This window comes from Cololabis saira, chromosome 17, assembly GCF_033807715.1.
Source record: "Cololabis saira isolate AMF1-May2022 chromosome 17, fColSai1.1, whole genome shotgun sequence".
NCBI lineage: Eukaryota > Metazoa > Chordata > Actinopteri > Beloniformes > Belonidae > Cololabis > Cololabis saira.
The window spans coordinates 20906963-20925608 of record NC_084603.1 but is presented as its reverse complement, the minus strand read 5'-3'; the positions used below and the strand labels follow the sequence as shown (position 1 = coordinate 20925608).

General features: G+C 37.7%; 1 protein-coding gene across 2 annotated transcripts; it reads left to right on the top strand.

Moving 5' to 3' along the window:
• The first annotated feature begins 9028 nt into the window (after positions 1–9028).
• Positions 9029–18622, top strand: hif1an (hypoxia inducible factor 1 subunit alpha inhibitor). Of its 2 annotated transcripts, XR_009784352.1 has the most exons (9): positions 9029–9448; positions 14028–14278; positions 14787–14935; positions 15015–15160; positions 15275–15381; positions 16116–16179; positions 16280–16390; positions 16681–16818; positions 16855–18622. XR_009784352.1 is itself a non-coding variant. In XM_061745200.1 (8 exons), the coding sequence occupies exons 1-8, from the start codon at positions 9266–9268 to the stop codon at positions 16735–16737; spliced, it is 1068 nt and encodes a 355-aa protein (XP_061601184.1). In that variant the 5' UTR covers positions 9029–9265; the 3' UTR covers positions 16738–18622. The 2 variants fall into 2 exon arrangements, 1 of the variants encoding a protein (XP_061601184.1); XM_061745200.1 differs by having other exon boundaries at positions 16681–18622.
• The last annotated feature ends 24 nt before the right edge of the window (positions 18623–18646 follow it).

Below are 18646 nucleotides of genomic sequence, written 5' to 3'. Positions count from 1 at the left end.
TTTAACAATGAATGCAGAGCTAATCAGCCCTCTCGGAAATGCACCACTGTCGAGGAAGGTAATCCCTTCTTCTCTCCTCTCAATGGGCTGTCGCCTTCTAAAGGACTTTGGGAAAAAGCTTTGCACAGATTCACACTGTTCGCTCAAAAGAAGTTAGTTCAAGTATTGTGCCCAAACAAGTGGGTTTTATAAACACATGCTTGCCAGGATACTCACCCCACCTGCAAGTTAGAAGTGCCAGGCCCAGTCAGACTAGCACATGGCAGCCGAAGCCCAAGTCCTTCAGACAAGAAGGGACATGAAAGGACAGATTAGTGGTCCCATTGAAGAAGGGGCGTTCATTTCTGCGCCTTCCTCCTTTTACTCAACAAAGTGTCAAGGAAACACCTTGTTGACATCTTATTTACCAAATAATGATCATAATCAGAACTCCTCTCTCCTGTGACGACCCCTGTGGGCTGGCTGGATTGCTCTGCCTGGAGGCATCAAAACCTGCTCACCAACAAAGAAACTGCAAATCGCTGTATTAGCACAGATGACAAGGAACATAAAACATGTTCATTCAATACATTCACAGGTGATCTGAAACTACAATATGGACAAGGTTTTTTTAATTAAATCTATCAAATGCACTTAATCGCTGGTGTATTATTGTCTAGATCTTTTCTTCGTGTTTCGTGCAGTGATTCAGAGGTTCGCTGCCACTTATAAACACACCTAAAAGCACACACTAAAGCTGGAAGCCAGTTAATGTGTGGGAAAGCTGGGTAAGAAACAAATGACTATTAAAGTTCAACGGTCTGGCAAATCTGTGAAATCATTCACTCTGTCAGTGACGATCAGTTTCCTATCAGCAGTAAGGATTTAAGGAAAGATCGGGTCACTCTGGGTAGCCTTTAAAGTTAATATTATGCTTAAACTGGAGACTTAAAGTCAGGTGTTACGTGTGGAAGTTCAAGTTTTGTTTCTTTCTACTTCAAAAGTATAATGTAAATGAATTCTTGTATTTTATTTACGTGGATGTAACTGCCACTCTCATGAACTGAACAGAATCTCTTGGTACAGATAACTGTTAGGACATCGATTCATCCTGCAGTCCCATGGGCCACCAAGACACCCAGGCTGACAGAAACATCCATAAACCACAGAAATGATCTACGCATCTTCTAGATCAGGGGGGTCCAATTTCAGTTCTCAAGGGCTGCTGTCCTGCATGTTTTTGATGTTTCCTATTTCAGCACACCCTGATAAAAAAAAAACTAAAAAGGGGTCACAGACTTTTGGAGACCTTGATGTGAAGCCAATGATGATCCTTTGATAATTTGAATCAGGTGTGTTAAAGTATAAGAAAAAGGCTAACACATGCAGGACAGGACCTGGATTGAACATCGCTGTGCATCTTTTGACATTTTTTTTGGGGGAGTGGATCTGGTGGTCTTTTTTAGAAAGTAGATTGGCAGGAAACCTGACGTAGACAAAAAGGGGGAAGACAAGCAGCAGTCAAGGGCCGTGACCTGAACCTGGACTGCTGACACGAGGGCAGGAGCCTCCACATGGTGCGCCTGCTCAAACAAGTGAGCTATCTGGTGCCCCTGCCGTTTTTTTTTGTTTTTTATGGTCGATATATCTGGTTATACATATTCAAAAGTAAAAAACTAGTCATCACAGTAAAAGTTGACTTAAAAATGTGTCTTGGTGTTATGAATGTGAATATAATCTGCTCTCAACAATGGCTAAGCTTCTTTTTATTTTCTTTAGCAAATATTCAAGGTTTGTGCAATAGCAGCTTCAATAATTTTTTCCTTCCACTTAATCCAAGAAGCCTGGAATTGCACACTGTCCTTCAGACAGTCTGACTTTAATTTCTTTCAGACACATATTGTGCAAATAACACAAGGGTGTGCCTTTATGCTAGGAGAAACAGTGGCCACTGCAGCACTGCTTGGTGTTACTGTGATTAGTTGTACACACGTGTGCAGATACTACCTTTTTTAACCATTTTTCATTCAGCCAAAAACACATATCAACGGAACAATGCGATGGTTCAGTGTCTTGCCAAAGGACACATTGGCACCTCGGAGAGCTGGGGAACAAATGACCAAACTCACAAAGTCAATCACAGCCGCATGATTTCTCTTGCAGCTGTTTTCATCATCTGATTACCTGTCGGTCTGTCTTCTTTACCACCTCGCAGAGTAGGTACTTTCACCATTCTTTTTTTTTTAATGGGGTGCCAGTAAGCAGATATTGCAGATCCTGCTGGAAGACACAGCCCATCGTACCTGTGGGACTACATAGGTCCTTTTCAAAGCATGTCCATTCAACTTGACTGATTTGAAATCAGCTGTGTTCTAATGTTCTAGATTTTAGTGATCACACAGTTTCTAACCTGTGTGATCACTAAACTTATGCTGTATAAAATTTCCTCTTTTGGTTTTGAAGCTTTTACCATTCATTTTCTGACATTTTGTATTATTCTATTTTAAATATGACTGAAATCCCAATGGAGGACACATTTTTCTGTGTTGCGTAATGATGATCCATTCACTGATTTGTCCATACTTCCTTCTTTGTCCTGCTGCTCATTTATATTTATTTGTGATCTTAAATATCACATGAGGGTTACAAAACAACAGAACAAAAAAAAAAAAAAAACTTCTCTTGCTTTGTTTTTTTTTTTTTTACATACTCTGTCATCCCTTCAAACGCACCGCCACACACTCACAGAGTAGGGGTGGGCAATGAACTGGGCAACACAAATGGACATGGGAAACAGCATGTAATACTGATCATGACTCAAGCGCGCAGTTTCCCCAAATGCGGAGAGTGACACAACCTCTGACCGAGAGGTCTGAACTTCCGTCTCCCAGGCCGGCGCTGCCACTTCCAATCTGTGATAACACATGAGCGCAAGGGAGAGAGGTGATGTGACAGAAGAACGGGGGATTGTAACCAAATGGGTTTGTTAAAAGCTTTAGTTATGCTTCTGAATATCTCATTTAGAACCACGAGACGAAATAGGATTTTGATACATAATCCTGAATCCAACACAGTGTACTGTCAGGTTTTGAATTTTGTATAGACATTGAAAAAGTATCTTTTGCTCTGGACCTACAGCGCATCACTTTGGCATATAAGTAAAAGAAAAAAGAAAATTCATTTATACACAAGGGGGGGCTGATATGTCTCAGGTAGCAAGTGATAATGCAAACAATTAAAGCTGGGAAAAGGACTTATAATGCTTCAGAGGATCCTTGACTAATAGGATTTATGGCTTAGGGGTTTCGGACCTACAACACCTACAGGGGCGAGGGTCAGCCCGAATGTGAGAGAAAGCCAACACAGATGAGTAAAGATGAGTGGTACATCGACCACGTGCTCTGATTTACAAGACTCAGTTAAATCTGCAGTTTTCTGTGCATTATGATTCACCAGTTTGACTCTAGTTGCTTCATTCCCTATTGATAAAAAAAGAAAGTATCTGAAGCAATAACCGGATGCCTCCACTCATGATGAAACTTTTGTCACAGCTGAAGAGAGACTTTGCTTTGTCAGCTGTCTATCTGTTGGGGTAAAGGACATCAGTGGTGTGAGGGTGTGTTTCTGTCAGCAGGATTGAGAAATGCGTTTCTTGTGACTCACCAGGGTGTTCGACCTCCTGGTTACGGGTATCTGCAAAGAAAGGGGATGGAGGTGGCATCAGAGGGATCAGCTCAGCTCAGGTCAGCTCACTGATCTGCACAGGAAACACCGGGCATGGGAACCCAGCGGGGAGCACGAAACCACTGCCTGCCATAGAAATCAGCTGATAAAGTCTGAGTCAAGGGAAACTGAATAAGACCTACAGGCAGAGGCTTTTGGGTCGTTGAACTGAAATTATGTCCTTTTGTAGTTCTGGTGGAAACGTGGTGAAAGAGGCTCCCAGATCAATTCTTATTAGTTATTTCATCAAATGGGTCTAGAGAGCATGCAAACTACTCTGATGCTATCTGCTGCACTGTCTGCACAGGGTATTTAAAAAGTTCAACAGATTCCCTTTGTCAGTCGCTTCCACTGAAATGTTTACAAGCATAAATTATCTCTTTGTTAAAGATAAGAAAGAATTACTGTGTCTCCTTCTCTAAGAAAGGAGACAACTCCAAGCACAACATGACCAGAGCACATTTGGCATTACTTCAGTACAAGATTTACAATTTTGGACCAAGAAAGCTAAAAAGAAATGCAAACTATCAATGATCAAAGTCGCTGATTAAATGCACTTTATCAGTATCAAAAAAGCTCTGATTTTTCGAGCGCCAGCAGCTAATCATTCCACTGAGCAAGGTACAGCATGCACAGCTTACTGCTATCTCGGGATGAATGATTGCCTTGTGATCAATACAGTAATGCAAGGGCTATGATGACCATGGTTAAATATTGGTTCAGGATTTCAAAGGTGTTTACTCAGCCTTCCATCACCCCAATTTCCCACTGAAAATAAGGCAAAGACAGCTGGGGCAACTACTGTGCCTTTTGTGATTTATAATAAATGGTATTTATCAGAATAAAATATCTTGTTTGGAAAGTTAGTAGCACAAGAGCTGTCAAAGGTACTACGAGAGAAATGTACCCAGGAAAATTAAAACAGTTACAGTATATAGTCCATAAGACCCTTTGATATGACTGCAAAAAAGGTCATTGGACATAAAACCTGATGCAAAATGAACATAGACATTTCAAACAATCAAGATGAGACACAAAACAAAACCAGGCAGACAAAATGAATATATATATATATATATATATATATATATATATATATATATATATATATATATATATATAAAATGGTTATAAAGAGATGCAGAATAGTCACAATGAGACAGAAAATATTACTGCCAAAGAGACTTGACAGGACAAAGCCACAAAAAGTTGTCCATAACTGTCACAACATGGTCATGGTTGGACAAAAATGGCCACAAAAATACAACACAAAATGAACAGAAAGACACAATCTGGAGCAGAAGGAGATGCAATATAACCATGTGCATGGACACAAAGTTTCTCAGCAACTGTGAAGAAAATGTAAACGGAGGTAATTCTGGGAATGGAGCACAATTTGGGCAACAACTCTTTCAAAAAAAAAAAAAAAACGTTTTTTGAATCCATCCCATATGTTTTCATTGTCTGTTGTGTATTTCATGGCCCAGTTACAAGTGCATAGTAGCCTGAAAAAAAAGTACATTTTTAAATAATAATAAACAATAAATTCTTTAAGGACATGTCAGCTTGTTCTCAGGCCCACACGCTATAGGATGCAACATTATGGTAAAGGCCAAGGACAAACTTTGTTACATAAACAAAGAGAAACTTTAAAATAAAAATTGTTTTTTTTTATAATATAAATAACAACTTTGCATTAGTTGGAATGACATCCTATATCCAGGCTGGAAACATTGAAAACATATTAAAGACACAACAAAGAGCTTAACAACAAAGCTCATGGTACCAGCAAAGACACTGATGATGTCATATGTCGTGTGACTTGCTAAGTTTTCTCCTCTGTGAAACACAGACGTTGGACATACTCGCTGGACATACCTTCAGTGCATAAATACTACTTTTTAAAATGTTTTCATATTCAAACATTGAGAGTTTAATGCTTTGGATATCATTTCCATGCCACTGTTTTAACTACAGTACTTACTTTATGTCAGAGGACAAGTACATTTTACACAAGTCCATGTTATTGTATTAAGTGCATGGACAGAAATTTGTTTAGTGGGAGGAAAAATTCCCTCCATTTTTAAAATCTCTTTTCAGTGTTTTTTTTTTCTGTCTGCTTCAGTGTTGATACCTTCATCCTCAGCAGGATTAGTGAGGGAACATTTTTACATGTTACCAGCGCCAGTGCTATTTGTCAAAATGGAGATAGTTTTATCTACCGGTATACTTGTACAAACACTTTTTTTTGTATTCAAACCAATATTTTGTACGTATAGTCTCAGTCTAAAAAGTCACCAGCTGTACAATTAATGTAATTTTGTGGAATGTAATTTCCACCTGATATAAATTCTGTGCAAACTACAATCCCAATTCCCAAAAAGGTTTGGGGGTCCTATAAATAAACAGACTGCAATGATTTGCAGATATTATAAACCTCGCCAGCTGCTTTATTAGGTATATGTGGAGTACTTAATAAAGTTGTCGGTGGGTGTATCTCACTTAGCCATCTTTGTAATCAACAAAGAAAATCTTAGAGCAGAAGAGCTAAAAGATCTGTAAAGGTTCACCAGTCTGTGAAAAACTGTGCCTACAAATTGTGAGACAGTTTCAAAATTATAAAAGACCTAAAATATTTAATCATCTTTAGTACATTTTATCACCAAACAATTCAGAGAATCAGAGCAAATCTCTATGTGCAGATGACAAGGTCACAAAGAATGTAGAATGCCCTCGATCTTCAGGTCCTCCGGAGGCACTACACTGAAAACAAGTATCAATCTGTCATAGGAAATCACTGGGTCAACTAATGAAAACTGGATATCGGTGTCTAAAACGCCAAAACCTCCAGGCACAGAGACAGTTTCTTCCCCCAAGCTGTTGCTCTGATAAACTCTCAACACTCATAGAGTCTCAAAGTAATCAATCACTGTGCAATGATAATAATAATAATAATAATAATAATAATAATAATAATAATAATAATAATAATAATAATAATAATAATAATAATAATAATAATAATAATAATAATAATAATAATAATAATAATAATAATAACCACAATCATATGCTGTAACAATGCACCATTCACTTTATTTTTTATTTTTTATATATGTTAATAAGAGCTGTCATTTGTCTATTTACTGTACAGTGAGCGGAATAACCAGAGTCAAATTCCCTGTCTTGTTTGACCTGACTTGGCCAATAAACCTGATTCTGATTCTGATTCAAAGAAAACTATTTACTGACCCACCCACAAATGTGCAAAAGAACAAGCCATGAGAGAACATGATGAAACGCCAAACTTGTCTCAGCAAATGCTCATGTGGACTAAGTGGCAAGCTGTCCTGTAGTCAGACAAATTAAAATTTCAAATTCTTCTTGAAAACCATGAATGACATGTCATCACTGTAATAGGTTTTTTTATTGTAACCACAATGTTATCATGTTGAAATTACTATACACTGAATGAAATTATCTTCTTGAGATATATTGATTTGATTTGATTTGATTTGATTTGATTTATTCACACACGCACAAACATATTGGTCTCCTGGAGAAGCTATCAAAAGCTTATGGTAGGAGCCAATGAACATAAATACATTAGACAGGAATGCATACATGCACTTACACTTATATACACACTTAACAATACAACATGCACTTTATACTAGACTACCACTTACATTACGACATAACATTACAAACACTTAACGTGAAACATTTTGTGGTCCCAAAGTGTACATTTATATATATGAGTTTAACAATTGTTTCTTTAACTGGCGTTTGAATATGGAGATGGACTGTGACTTTTTAAGGCCATCATTCAACTCGTTCCAAATCTGTGGTCCCCGACACACAACACTCATACTTGTCCCCACAAGTTTACGTTTCTTCCCTATAATAAGGTGTTTATGTCTTGTATTGTGGGTGTGCTGGGGAACGGAGATTGGGTTGAGTTGAGTTAATCTGTGATTCAAGCCTGAGACCACCTGATATATTGTACAAGCATTATGGAAGTAGTTATATTCTTTAAGGTGAAGAATACCATAGTGGGCAAACATATTGCGAGTAGGTGAATTAAATTCAGTCCAGAAGATGGCACAGATAATTTTTTTCTGTTAAACCTCTAATTTTTTTAGATGACTGGGATAAGTATTCACCAAATAATATTACAGTAATTTTAATGTGGTTCAAACAAAGTTTTATAAAGAATGAGAAGGGCAGAGCGTGGAAGCAGGTGTCTCAGTTTGAAAAACAGACCGACATATTTAGAGTTTTTGCACAAGGTGATCTACATGACATTTAAAGTTTAGACAATCATCAATGAGGACCCCAAGGAACTTTGTAGAGTTTACTCTCTTTATTTCTTCATCATTTATTTTGATCTGAAAGGCCAAATTTTCCATATTTATTCGTTTTTTCTTTATTATTTTTATTTATATAATGCTCATAAAAACGTATACAGGACTGTCTCAGAAAATTTGAATATTGTGATAAAGTTCTTTATTTTCTGTAATGCAATTAAAAAAACAAAAATGTCATACATTCTGGATTCATACATATCAACTGAAATATTGCAAGCCTTTTATCATTTTAATCAGAATCAGAATCAGAAAAGGGTTTATTGCCAAGTTTGTTAACACACACAAGGAATTTGTTGTGGTGATTGGTGCAATACAATAAAAATATAAAAACAAACAAATATATAAGAGATAAAATAAAATGTATAAACAGAAATGTTCAATAGGAGGTTTTAAAGTGCCGGATATGAGTCTTTACAAAAAGTGACGTAGGATGACTTAGGACGGATAAAATGTATAAACAGAAATGTACAATAGCCTATGGGGTTTTTAAATATTTAAAATATCTTTTAAAAATATTGCTGATTATGGCTTACAGTTTAAGAATAAGATTCCCAGAATATTCTCATTTTTTGAGATAGGACATTTGAGTTTTCTTTTTTTTTCTTTTTCTTTTTTTTGAGGCTGTAAGCCATGATCAGCAATATTAAAATAATAAAAGGCTTGCAATATTTCAGTTGATTTGTAATGAATCCAGAATGTATGACATTTTTGCATTACAGAAAATAAAGGACTTTATCACAATATTCTAATTTTCTGAGACAGTCCTGTATGTGTTGTAACGGGTGAAATCTTGCGCCAGTGCCAGTCTTTAGGACTTGAAACCAAGAAAAAGAAATAATACAGCTTCCCCTTGTGGTTGTGACTGATCATTACAAGAAAAGCACCGATTCATCCCGGCCAGTAGATGGCAATAATATAGAAGTCCCAAGGCGTGCATGCAGCAGTGTAACATCTTGGTTAGTGGTTTGAGTCCGCCTGCAGTTTCGTTTGTTGTCTGCCTGTCAACACAGCGTGTAAACACTTGCACTCCCACGGCTCCAGCCGAGCTGACGGAGATGCGTTTTAATCATTGATAGCGGCGAGCAGGGGGGAGTTGAAGCCCCGAGAGCCCGCAGTGAGGAGGGCAGTGCCGGCGGGGGCTGGTGCGGCTCCTGTGAGCGGGGACCGCGGAGGAGAGGCAGTGATCACCGGCCATGGCGGCGGCGGCCACCGCCGTGGAGGCTGACGCGGCGGCGGGCGACGCCGCTGCGGCTCATGCCGGCGTGCAGAGCCGGGACTGGGACGACTCCCAGCTGCGACAGTACAGCTTCCCCACCAGGCCCATCCCCAGGCTGTCCCACACCGACCCCCGGGCGGAGATGCTCATCAACAACGAGGTGAAGAAAGCTGCAAACTTAAAGCTGCTATTTCAAACTTTTAACTATATATTTTTTTACGCCAGAAACTACAAAAGCAGAGATGCATTGCATATTAAATTTATAAAAATGACCAAGTACGTTTTTTCTGCACTGGGTTAAAAGCTAATTCTGTTTAACGATAATGAAAGTGTATTTATCGATCCATCTATCATTGTGCACGAGTAAAGCCTGAATTATGGTTCCGCGTTAAATCGACGCAGAACCCTACGGCGTAGGCTGCGCGTCGCCGCGAGCTTTACGCCGTAGGCTCTGCGTTGGTGTAACGCAGAACCATAAATCAGCCTTCAATATAAATGACATCCCAGATGGACCATAACATTCAGCTTTTGGGATTGGTTTATTATTTTAAAACACGTTGGAGTTCCAGTTTCATAGCAGTCTAATTATTGTTGTTTTGACGTCAAGTAGAGTTAAAAGCACCTGCTGACCCCATTCTGACTCACTAAGATACAGCCTCCCAGTTAACAAATAAGCAGGAAACGGCGTATCTAAGTTGGATTTCCCCCTTTTTTTCTGAGCCAACTTTAGCACTGTCTTTAAAAAATACTTGCCCGATTTGTCATTGATGTTTAGGATCTCATTTTTAAGGCAAATCAGTAATTAACATTTTCACTCATGGAGAGAAATTGATTTCCTTGAGGTCTGATTTTAAGTGGAGTCTGTTATGGATACTGTTTTATTTGCATCTTAATTAAAATACAACTAATTCACTTTTCCCTAAGAGGTGCCAGCGATTTATCAAACCTCTACTGCAGATTATGTCAACATGAAATTATTTAAAATACGTGGTACTTTACCATGTTTATTTCCATTATCTATTAAGTCCTTTTTACAGGGGGAAGTTTAAAAATATATGGTAAACAAGAAGGGAGTTTTCTGACCATCTTCACCATCAAGGTTCTTTAAATGTATTTGAGTAGTTTTAAAAAATGAATATAAAGACAGATGCGGCTGTATACATACCTTCAGCCATCTGACCTTACTGCTGCAGTGCAGGTTTCTTACAACAAAATTTCACAAAGGGCATCGCCTGATCTGAAAACATTTCTTTGCATTGCAAGTTAGATTCTGCCTTATGCATGTATAGTATAGTAGAGTAGAATCATTTCATCTTGAGTACCTTTCGAAGAGTACAGTCTCTGATCAATGTGCAAACTATGATATTTTTCAGGTTTTGATAAATGTTCTCCGAGAATAGCAACAACTATCTTGTCACATGAGCTCACCATTGTGATGACCTCTAAAAATGGCAAAAAGTCTTTTCCATGCACAGTTTTAGATTTTAAAGTTTGTGTCCAAGAAGCCATAAGGTTGAGGAATGTGCTGCCAAAGTAGATCAGGAAGGCAACATATTCAGTCATAATCAACAAAAGAGTAGTTTGAATCCATGATGGTTAATGCAATTGGAGGATAAGAAGTTGTGAAACAAAAACGCATGTTCACAGTTCAAATCATATTAAAAAGAGTAGCCTATCTCAATTTTGCATGTGGATAGAAGTATTTTCACAGCTGTTAAGGCAAATTTCTGTGTCACTGATGCAAACGACACATGAATGACTGACTGAATAAATGCATGAGCTGCATGATTGTACAAAGTACAGCCGGGATCACTTTAGGAGTGTCCACTGCGAGTGTGAATCACGAGTATTTCAGAGGAACTGTGCCCACACCCTGGCCTTATTAAATCTTTTTTATATCTAAAGGAAATAAACTTGAATGGAAACTAGGGCCAGAGTGGAGTCCATTTGAAAAGGGTTTTGACCATATCGGGGCTGCAGCATCATTTAAATGTGTTGGTAGTCCCGGAATGATCCGCCACTGAAATCGAGACAGTGCAGCCGGAGCGGCCGGCGGGCCGCGGGAGCGCGCCCAGAGAGCCGCGGGAGCGCGCACTGAGGGAAACGTTCATCCAGTCACGTACGCGCCGCGCATATGCATGCTGGGCGTGTGCACGTGCTGGAATTTGCGTCTCGATATTTGTCTTAAAGTTTTATTATTGGGACAGAAACTGAACAAAGACCAGTTTTCTTATGAAATTATTCATGATGTGCAGCAAAACTCTTCCTTTGGAACACACAAAAAAAATATTTTAAAAGATATTTAACATATTGTATGTCAGGGTTGGGTCAAATTACATTAAATGTTGGCAGTGAGTGAATATAGAAGTAATTGTTATTTATTAAATCACTGATGTGACACATTGCATTTAAAAATAATAGTCAAATGTTAATACTGTGGATCACACAGTAGAAATAAAAATTGCCAGTGGGAATCCCCCCTCCCCCTCTGAAATATTAAAAGACTTGCAAACACAATACAAATGCACGTTGAGTTTCCACAATTTCTGAAAAAAGTTTTTTTTGAGAAACTATTGGTGCAAAATACAGGTGTACTGTGTTTATTCTGAAACATTTGAGTTTTTTCCCCCTGTTGTGGAGATTTTTGTTCCTACTTTTTTATTTAAAGGTCACAGGAAGACTTCTTCACTCTTGTAACTCATTTAGGCAAGGTCTTCTGTATATCCATTTATCTATTGATTGATCTATCTAAACTCCTGAATGTAAAACAACATTTTTTTTTTGTGGATTGCCAATGAAATTCAAATAGATGCATAACCCATATCCAAAATGACATAAAAGTATAGTAGAACATTAGTATACATTTATAGCATTTAATAGCTTAAAAAAACTCAAACCCTTCTAAAACAGGATGGCATGAATCTTCACAGGTGTGCTGCATTGCCTTTAAGTATTTTCATCTGTTTTCTTTTTAGATATGTAATAAAATGTAGTTATTATTTGCAATCATTGAACTATAATCTACAACTCCAATGCTCAAATGGCTGCAGCACTTTAAAACAGAATACAACGAATATCAAACTTTGAAACCCAAAGCCCATATTCACAGTAGAACATAGAAAACACCAAATGATGGAAGTGAAGAAATTTACCATCTTAGGAGGAAAAAAGGGTAGTTTTGAACTTGACTGGCATGATAAATTCGTGTTTTTTTTTTTCGTTTTCTTTTCTTAAGTGAGGCATCTCCTCTTATTTTAGATCCATATATGGTATATCTGTGGATCTGAGGGTACCGTTTGTTGGAGTTTTAGGACAGGATTTTTTGCCTCAGGTACTCAATTGTCTCATCTTCTTTTGTCACATATTCTATTTCACTATGCACATAGGTGACGAACCATACATTTAATTAAAAGTTGGTCACCGTTTGATGCTGACCACTGAGGTCAGAGCACAAGACTGGAGACTTAGCAGCTTGTGGTGAATGCTTGTTTATGTTAAATTGTGACCAGATAAATGGAAATGAGTGCACTATAAGACTACAAAAAGACCATTAATACTTTCAAACTATAATAGTTTGAGGAAAAACATCTGAATTCTGACTTAATCTCAAAATTTTGGGAATATATTCAAAATTCTGATTTAAATTCCAGAATTCCAGTCCAGCTCTCGTTGGAGATTGAAGTCAGAATTCTGACTTTTCCTTTCAAAATTCTGGGATAAAAGTCAAAATTGTGACTTTTTTTTTCTTCAGTGGCCCTAATACTCTTCCGTATGTTGGAACTGAATCAACATTATTTTTTTGTTCATGATTTTTTTTCTTCACATTCTTAACACTTCCATTCAGAAATTGTTCTTCTTATTAAAGAAGTGTTGCGAGATTGTTGAAGTTCGTGCAGAAGAAGCATCAAATGTATGTGCCACATGTTTTTTTTACGTGACTGCGTGCAGACCTTGAAGCAGAAAACCTGGTTTACCAAATTCAGCGGATGATGACTGTCATTGTTCCCCATAGTTTTAGCTGAGTTTTATTTGCTGGCTTTGTTGAATAAGGACACATTATTTTGAACTAGCTTTGAAGAGTAATATCAATAAAATCAACATTATAAGCGAGAATGTGTTACAAACAAAGCAAGGATTACAGCAACGTGAGATTTGTATTTTCTTCTGTCTCTAGTGTCTGCCTTTACTCGGGTACTTGGTATTTCCAGTAATGAGAAAGTCAGACACTGTTGCTAGTGGTTACAACAAACAAAAGCTACTTTCGCTTTTCCTCATTGTTGTAAGCTGAGCTTCTCTGTTCTGTGATGGTAACTTGTTCAACTGCATGTGTATACTTTAATCAACGTTCCCCTTCATGCACAAGGACTGGTTCCTTATAGGATAAATCATATAGTTTGGGTCAGAGTGGAATATGCTCAGAGTGAACATAACTCCTCCCTGAGAGAGGAGGCCTTACTAGTTACTGAACGGGTTTAAGTGGTTGTGTTTGGATTGGTCTGAGATGCTGCTGTTGTACTGTGACACCAGGTCATTTTCTAAGGGCATGTATTCACATTTAACACCTTATATGATTGTTAATTCAAACGTATTTGTATAAAATATAACACTGAACATGCACTTTATAATTATTGATAACGATATTCCCCAGAGAGGTCTTACTTTAATTTGTGTAGGAAGAAAAATACATCTACTAGGTTTTTTTTACATTCACACTGATGTATTTCTTCATCTGTTGCCAGGAACCAGTGGTTTTAACAGACACAAACCTCGTATATCCGGCTCTCAAATGGGATATCCCGTACCTCCTGGAGAACATTGGAAATGGAGACTTCTCTGTTTACATGTCAGAAAACCACAAATTCCTCTACTATGATGAGAAGAAAATGTCACACTTTGAGAACTTTGTCCCCAAGTCTCAACGAATGGAAATGAAATTCTCTGAATTTGTGGATAAAATGCACAAAACAGAAGAAATGGGAGGAGAGGAGAGGTAAGATATATGTATTTACATACACACATATTTACATAAAGCATGGTGATGCTCAGTTTTGCATTTAGAGCTTGTTCTGGCCACCTCAAACAGCCGAGTGTCAGGAGCAAGATGGGCTTGTGCTAAACGTGTCCTTGACAGTTCACGATGTTTTCTCTTATGAAATGGCACAAGGACATGGAACATCTGACTAAGCTGTTATACAGGTGAAATGGAGGAGAATCTTATTTCTGTAACATGACTTGACCTGGCAAGACATACAAAGAACACTTATCAAAGTAACCTCACTGTTTCATTCTCTGGCACCTGCAGCATTTATTTATTTGGATTTACACTATCCACTTCGCTCATTCTCATATTTCCTTTCACAGATCGTACATCTTATGTGTAAACTGATATCCTGCAGTCATTTATAGCATTTTTCTAAAATCAAAATGCATTGAGGTCTCCACGACCAAAACAGCGTGGTTAATTTTTCATTCATGCCTGTTTTCTCACGTGTTTCAAGAGTCTACCTACAGCAGACCCTCAATGACACAGTAGGAAAGAAGATTGTCGTGGACTTTCTTGGTTTTAACTGGAACTGGATCAACAAGCAGCAAGCCAAGAGGAACTGGGGACAGCTGACATCCAACCTGCTGCTCGTAGGCATGGAGGGTGAGCTGCTCGCAGTATTCATTCAGTGTAGCTAGAATGCAGTTACTGTTGTTAAAACGTTTTAATCTGTCTTTCTCAGGCAATGTGACGCCAGCACATTATGATGAGCAGCAGAACTTCTTTGCACAAATCAAAGGCCATAAGAGATGCATCCTCTTCCCTCCAGACCAGTTTGAGTGTCTCTACCCGTATCCTGTCCACCACCCATGCGATAGACAGAGCCAGGTGCGACGGTCACTACATTTAAGAGACATTTGTAATAAAGATCTTTTGTTAAGGTTAGAATGAGCCTTTTAAGCACATGTTCACTGTTGACTGATTTTTTTTTTTTCTTCATAGGTTAATTTTGATAACCCCGACTTTGAGAAGTTTCCACAATTTAAAAATGTTGTTGGCTATGAAGCTGTTGTGGGCCCTGGAGATGTGCTCTACATCCCAATGTATTGGTAAGAAGTGCATACTTATGGCCTTTTTATTTAAAGAACATTTATATTTAGACTGCTTAGAAAATCAGGTTATCAATCTGACGTTGAGTTGCAGAAAGCCTCCCTCGCTGTAGTGCTTAAAAGCTCACCGTATTACAGTATGATATTGTATAATTTAATTTGCAAGCTGTCAGAGTATTATCCATCTATTGAATCATTCCCTGTGCTGCATTAATTGGTTCAATGTTACCAGAAATGTAGTGACTAATGGAGCTGTAATTTTCACAGCAAAGTCCTTGAAACTGAAGTTTATTTAAGCTGATAGGACAGGTGCTATTGCACAAACACAATCTCTTCCATTCGTGTTACTTTGTATGTGTAGCAAAGAAAAGAACCCAATGAAATATTAAGAATACAGTATAATTTGCAATAATTAAAAAAAAAAAAGAATATATATATATATATATATATATATATATATATATATATATATATATATATATATATATATATATATATTATATTATATCATTGATATAAACTAGATATAAGAAGGGGATGTTGAGTATTCAGAATAAAAAGAAAAAGTAATCTTTATTTTTATTAAGGAATAAACCTCGCTTCACAGTTTAAGTGACAAATTGGGATGAAGATTGTATAATATAGAAGTAATTGTGGCTGTTATTTTTATTTGTGTATCAAAAAACCAAATAGCTTCTTTTTTTTCAGCATGCATATTTCTCTTTTTTCTTCAGGTGGCATCACATTGAATCACTGTTGAGTGGCGGGGTGACGATCACAGTAAACTTCTGGTACAAAGTATGTATATTTTTGTCCCTTTTGCCCTTTGTTGAACATTTATGTTTTTTTTTTGTTATTTGTTGTTTTTTTCTTTGTAACATTTGTGACTGTTGTCCAGGGAGCTCCCACGCCGAAGAGGATAGAATACCCACTGCGAGCACATCAGAAAGTTGCCATCATGAGGAATATCGAGAAGATGCTGGGAGAAGCACTCGGAAATCCGCATGAGGTAAAAGCAGTGAACTATTACAGTTTTTCCTATCGCCAGTGTACTGTTTGCACATGAATGTTACGCTGCCTATTTCTAGAACATGAAGTGGAATCTACATTTAGGTCACCTGTTGCATGAAATCTCAGGGGCACGCTGACCCTCCCAGTGACCCAGTTACTGTGAATATTTATGGCTTATTTGATTTAGTACAAAGAAGACATATGCTGGTTGGGACAGAGTAAAACTTTGCAACATGTCCGACTCTATGTAGTAACTCATCCTGAACAACAACCATCTGCTTTTTGCAGGTCGGACCTTTGCTGAAAACGATGATCAAGGGGAGATATGACCAGGATCTGAGTTAGAGCTCCACTCTTGGAGGATGGACTCCTTCAGAAACTGTTCGCATGTGAAAGTGACACTGCTCTGTGTGTGTGTGTGTGTGTGTGTGTGTGTGTGTGTGTGTGTGTGTGTGTGTGTGTTGGTGTGAGTGGGTGAGTGTGTTAATGGACATTATGGGAAGCGAAGAGTGACTGCATGGCAATGAGCAGCCACGCTGAACCCATTGTGCTTCGGTGTCGTCTTTGCAGAATACTACAAAGAAGTATCTGAGTATAACTCATGGGATTTCGACATACTTGAAGAAGTTTTTCTTTTGTATTGTAGGAGAAGAACCGAATATGTATTTATGTCAATCAGTGTTCTCTCAACAGTCATTGAGTTAAAAGGTCGTGGCCTCATTGTGACTTGTCTGAGATCGGTACCTTTGTGGCAGTCTCAATGTTTTCACCACTAATGGATGAGTCAAGGGGTATTATACTATATATGTTTTATTCATATATACGATGTAGAGAGGGCATCAAGTAAATACAGTCCAAATTCAAGTTGTGAACTGATTTCGAATAATCTTATTGTATTCTCCATGACTATCACATGGACAGATTTACAACTGAGTGTTTTTGGGAATATTCAGACATCTAAAGAGATGGGTTTAGGCAATTATCAGCAGGATCTGCCTTACTTAAAGACATTAAAACCCCGCTAGTACAGTTATTAAAAACTGCAATGAAATTAGTTTGAAAAGATATACGGATGTATAAAAAAACAAAAAAAGGGGGGGGGTTCACAGTGAACTGAAGGAATGTGTGACTGCAGCTTCTTTTTTGTAGTGATAGTTTGTTTTTAGGAAAACTCTTGCTGGTTTGATATGTATTTCAAGGGCTTCTTTTGATGTGCTGTTAAGCATACCAATAACCAGGCAAGTAGTTTTAGTTTCAAATACAGGTAAGAATCTCAAAAACAAAAAAAAATACACTTAATTTTTGGGTAGAAGCTTCACACGGTAATCCCAGCAGCTGTTTCCAAGCGAAAGAACTATTGGGACTGATGAGTGTAAAAGTGATTTAAGTAAGTAACATGCATATATTATAAATTTGCAAAATACTAGTAGCTGATTGAAGTGGCAGGACCATCTGCTAAAACAAGGCTTTGCAACTGCAATTGCATTATAGTATAAAGCACCACCTAGTGGATGCATGTCAGGTTTGGGTGTCCATGCAGGACTCTGGACGATTCAGTGTTTTCATGCAGCAGATTAGGGAGGGAGGGGGGAAGACTACGATGTCTAATTCCTGTTGAAAATCTCCATTAATATTAGCAGTAGATTAATGATCCTCTGGAATGCACTTATTTTTTTTTTTCCCATCAAGCCTCTGTAAAGATCTATATCACACAATTTTAAAGGATAAAATATTGTGATGCATGTGCCAAACCAACATTCAAAACAATATATGGGAATCTTTACGTCACATTTTTGTCTGACGCTGGTTGACTAGAGGTGAGCGCCTATCAAAGTTTACCCTTTGTAATTGCTGATAATATGCATATTTATTTCTGATAAACTGCACAATTATCAAAGGAAGAGTGTTAACCCATGTGTTATGCACATTTTATTGGACAGAAGACTGATGTTTCACCTCTTATTGAATTTCTAGGTTAATTGTTTACTGTATGTGCCTTCCTAATATTGGCATGGCAATAAATGTAAGAAATTTGATTTTTAGTTAGTCCTTTTTTATGGTAAGCACGCTTGCTTTCATTCTGGCATTAAATGGCTTCAAAGGTGAGATTGAAATAAGCTCTTACGAACATGTTTTTAATGATTGGTGCCTGTTTTTGTTTGTTTTTGAACATGTGGTTTCCTTATCCCTGATTAAAGTTTGAGATTGAGTGAAAGGTTTTAACATAAAATGTTCATCCCTGATTCTTTCAAAT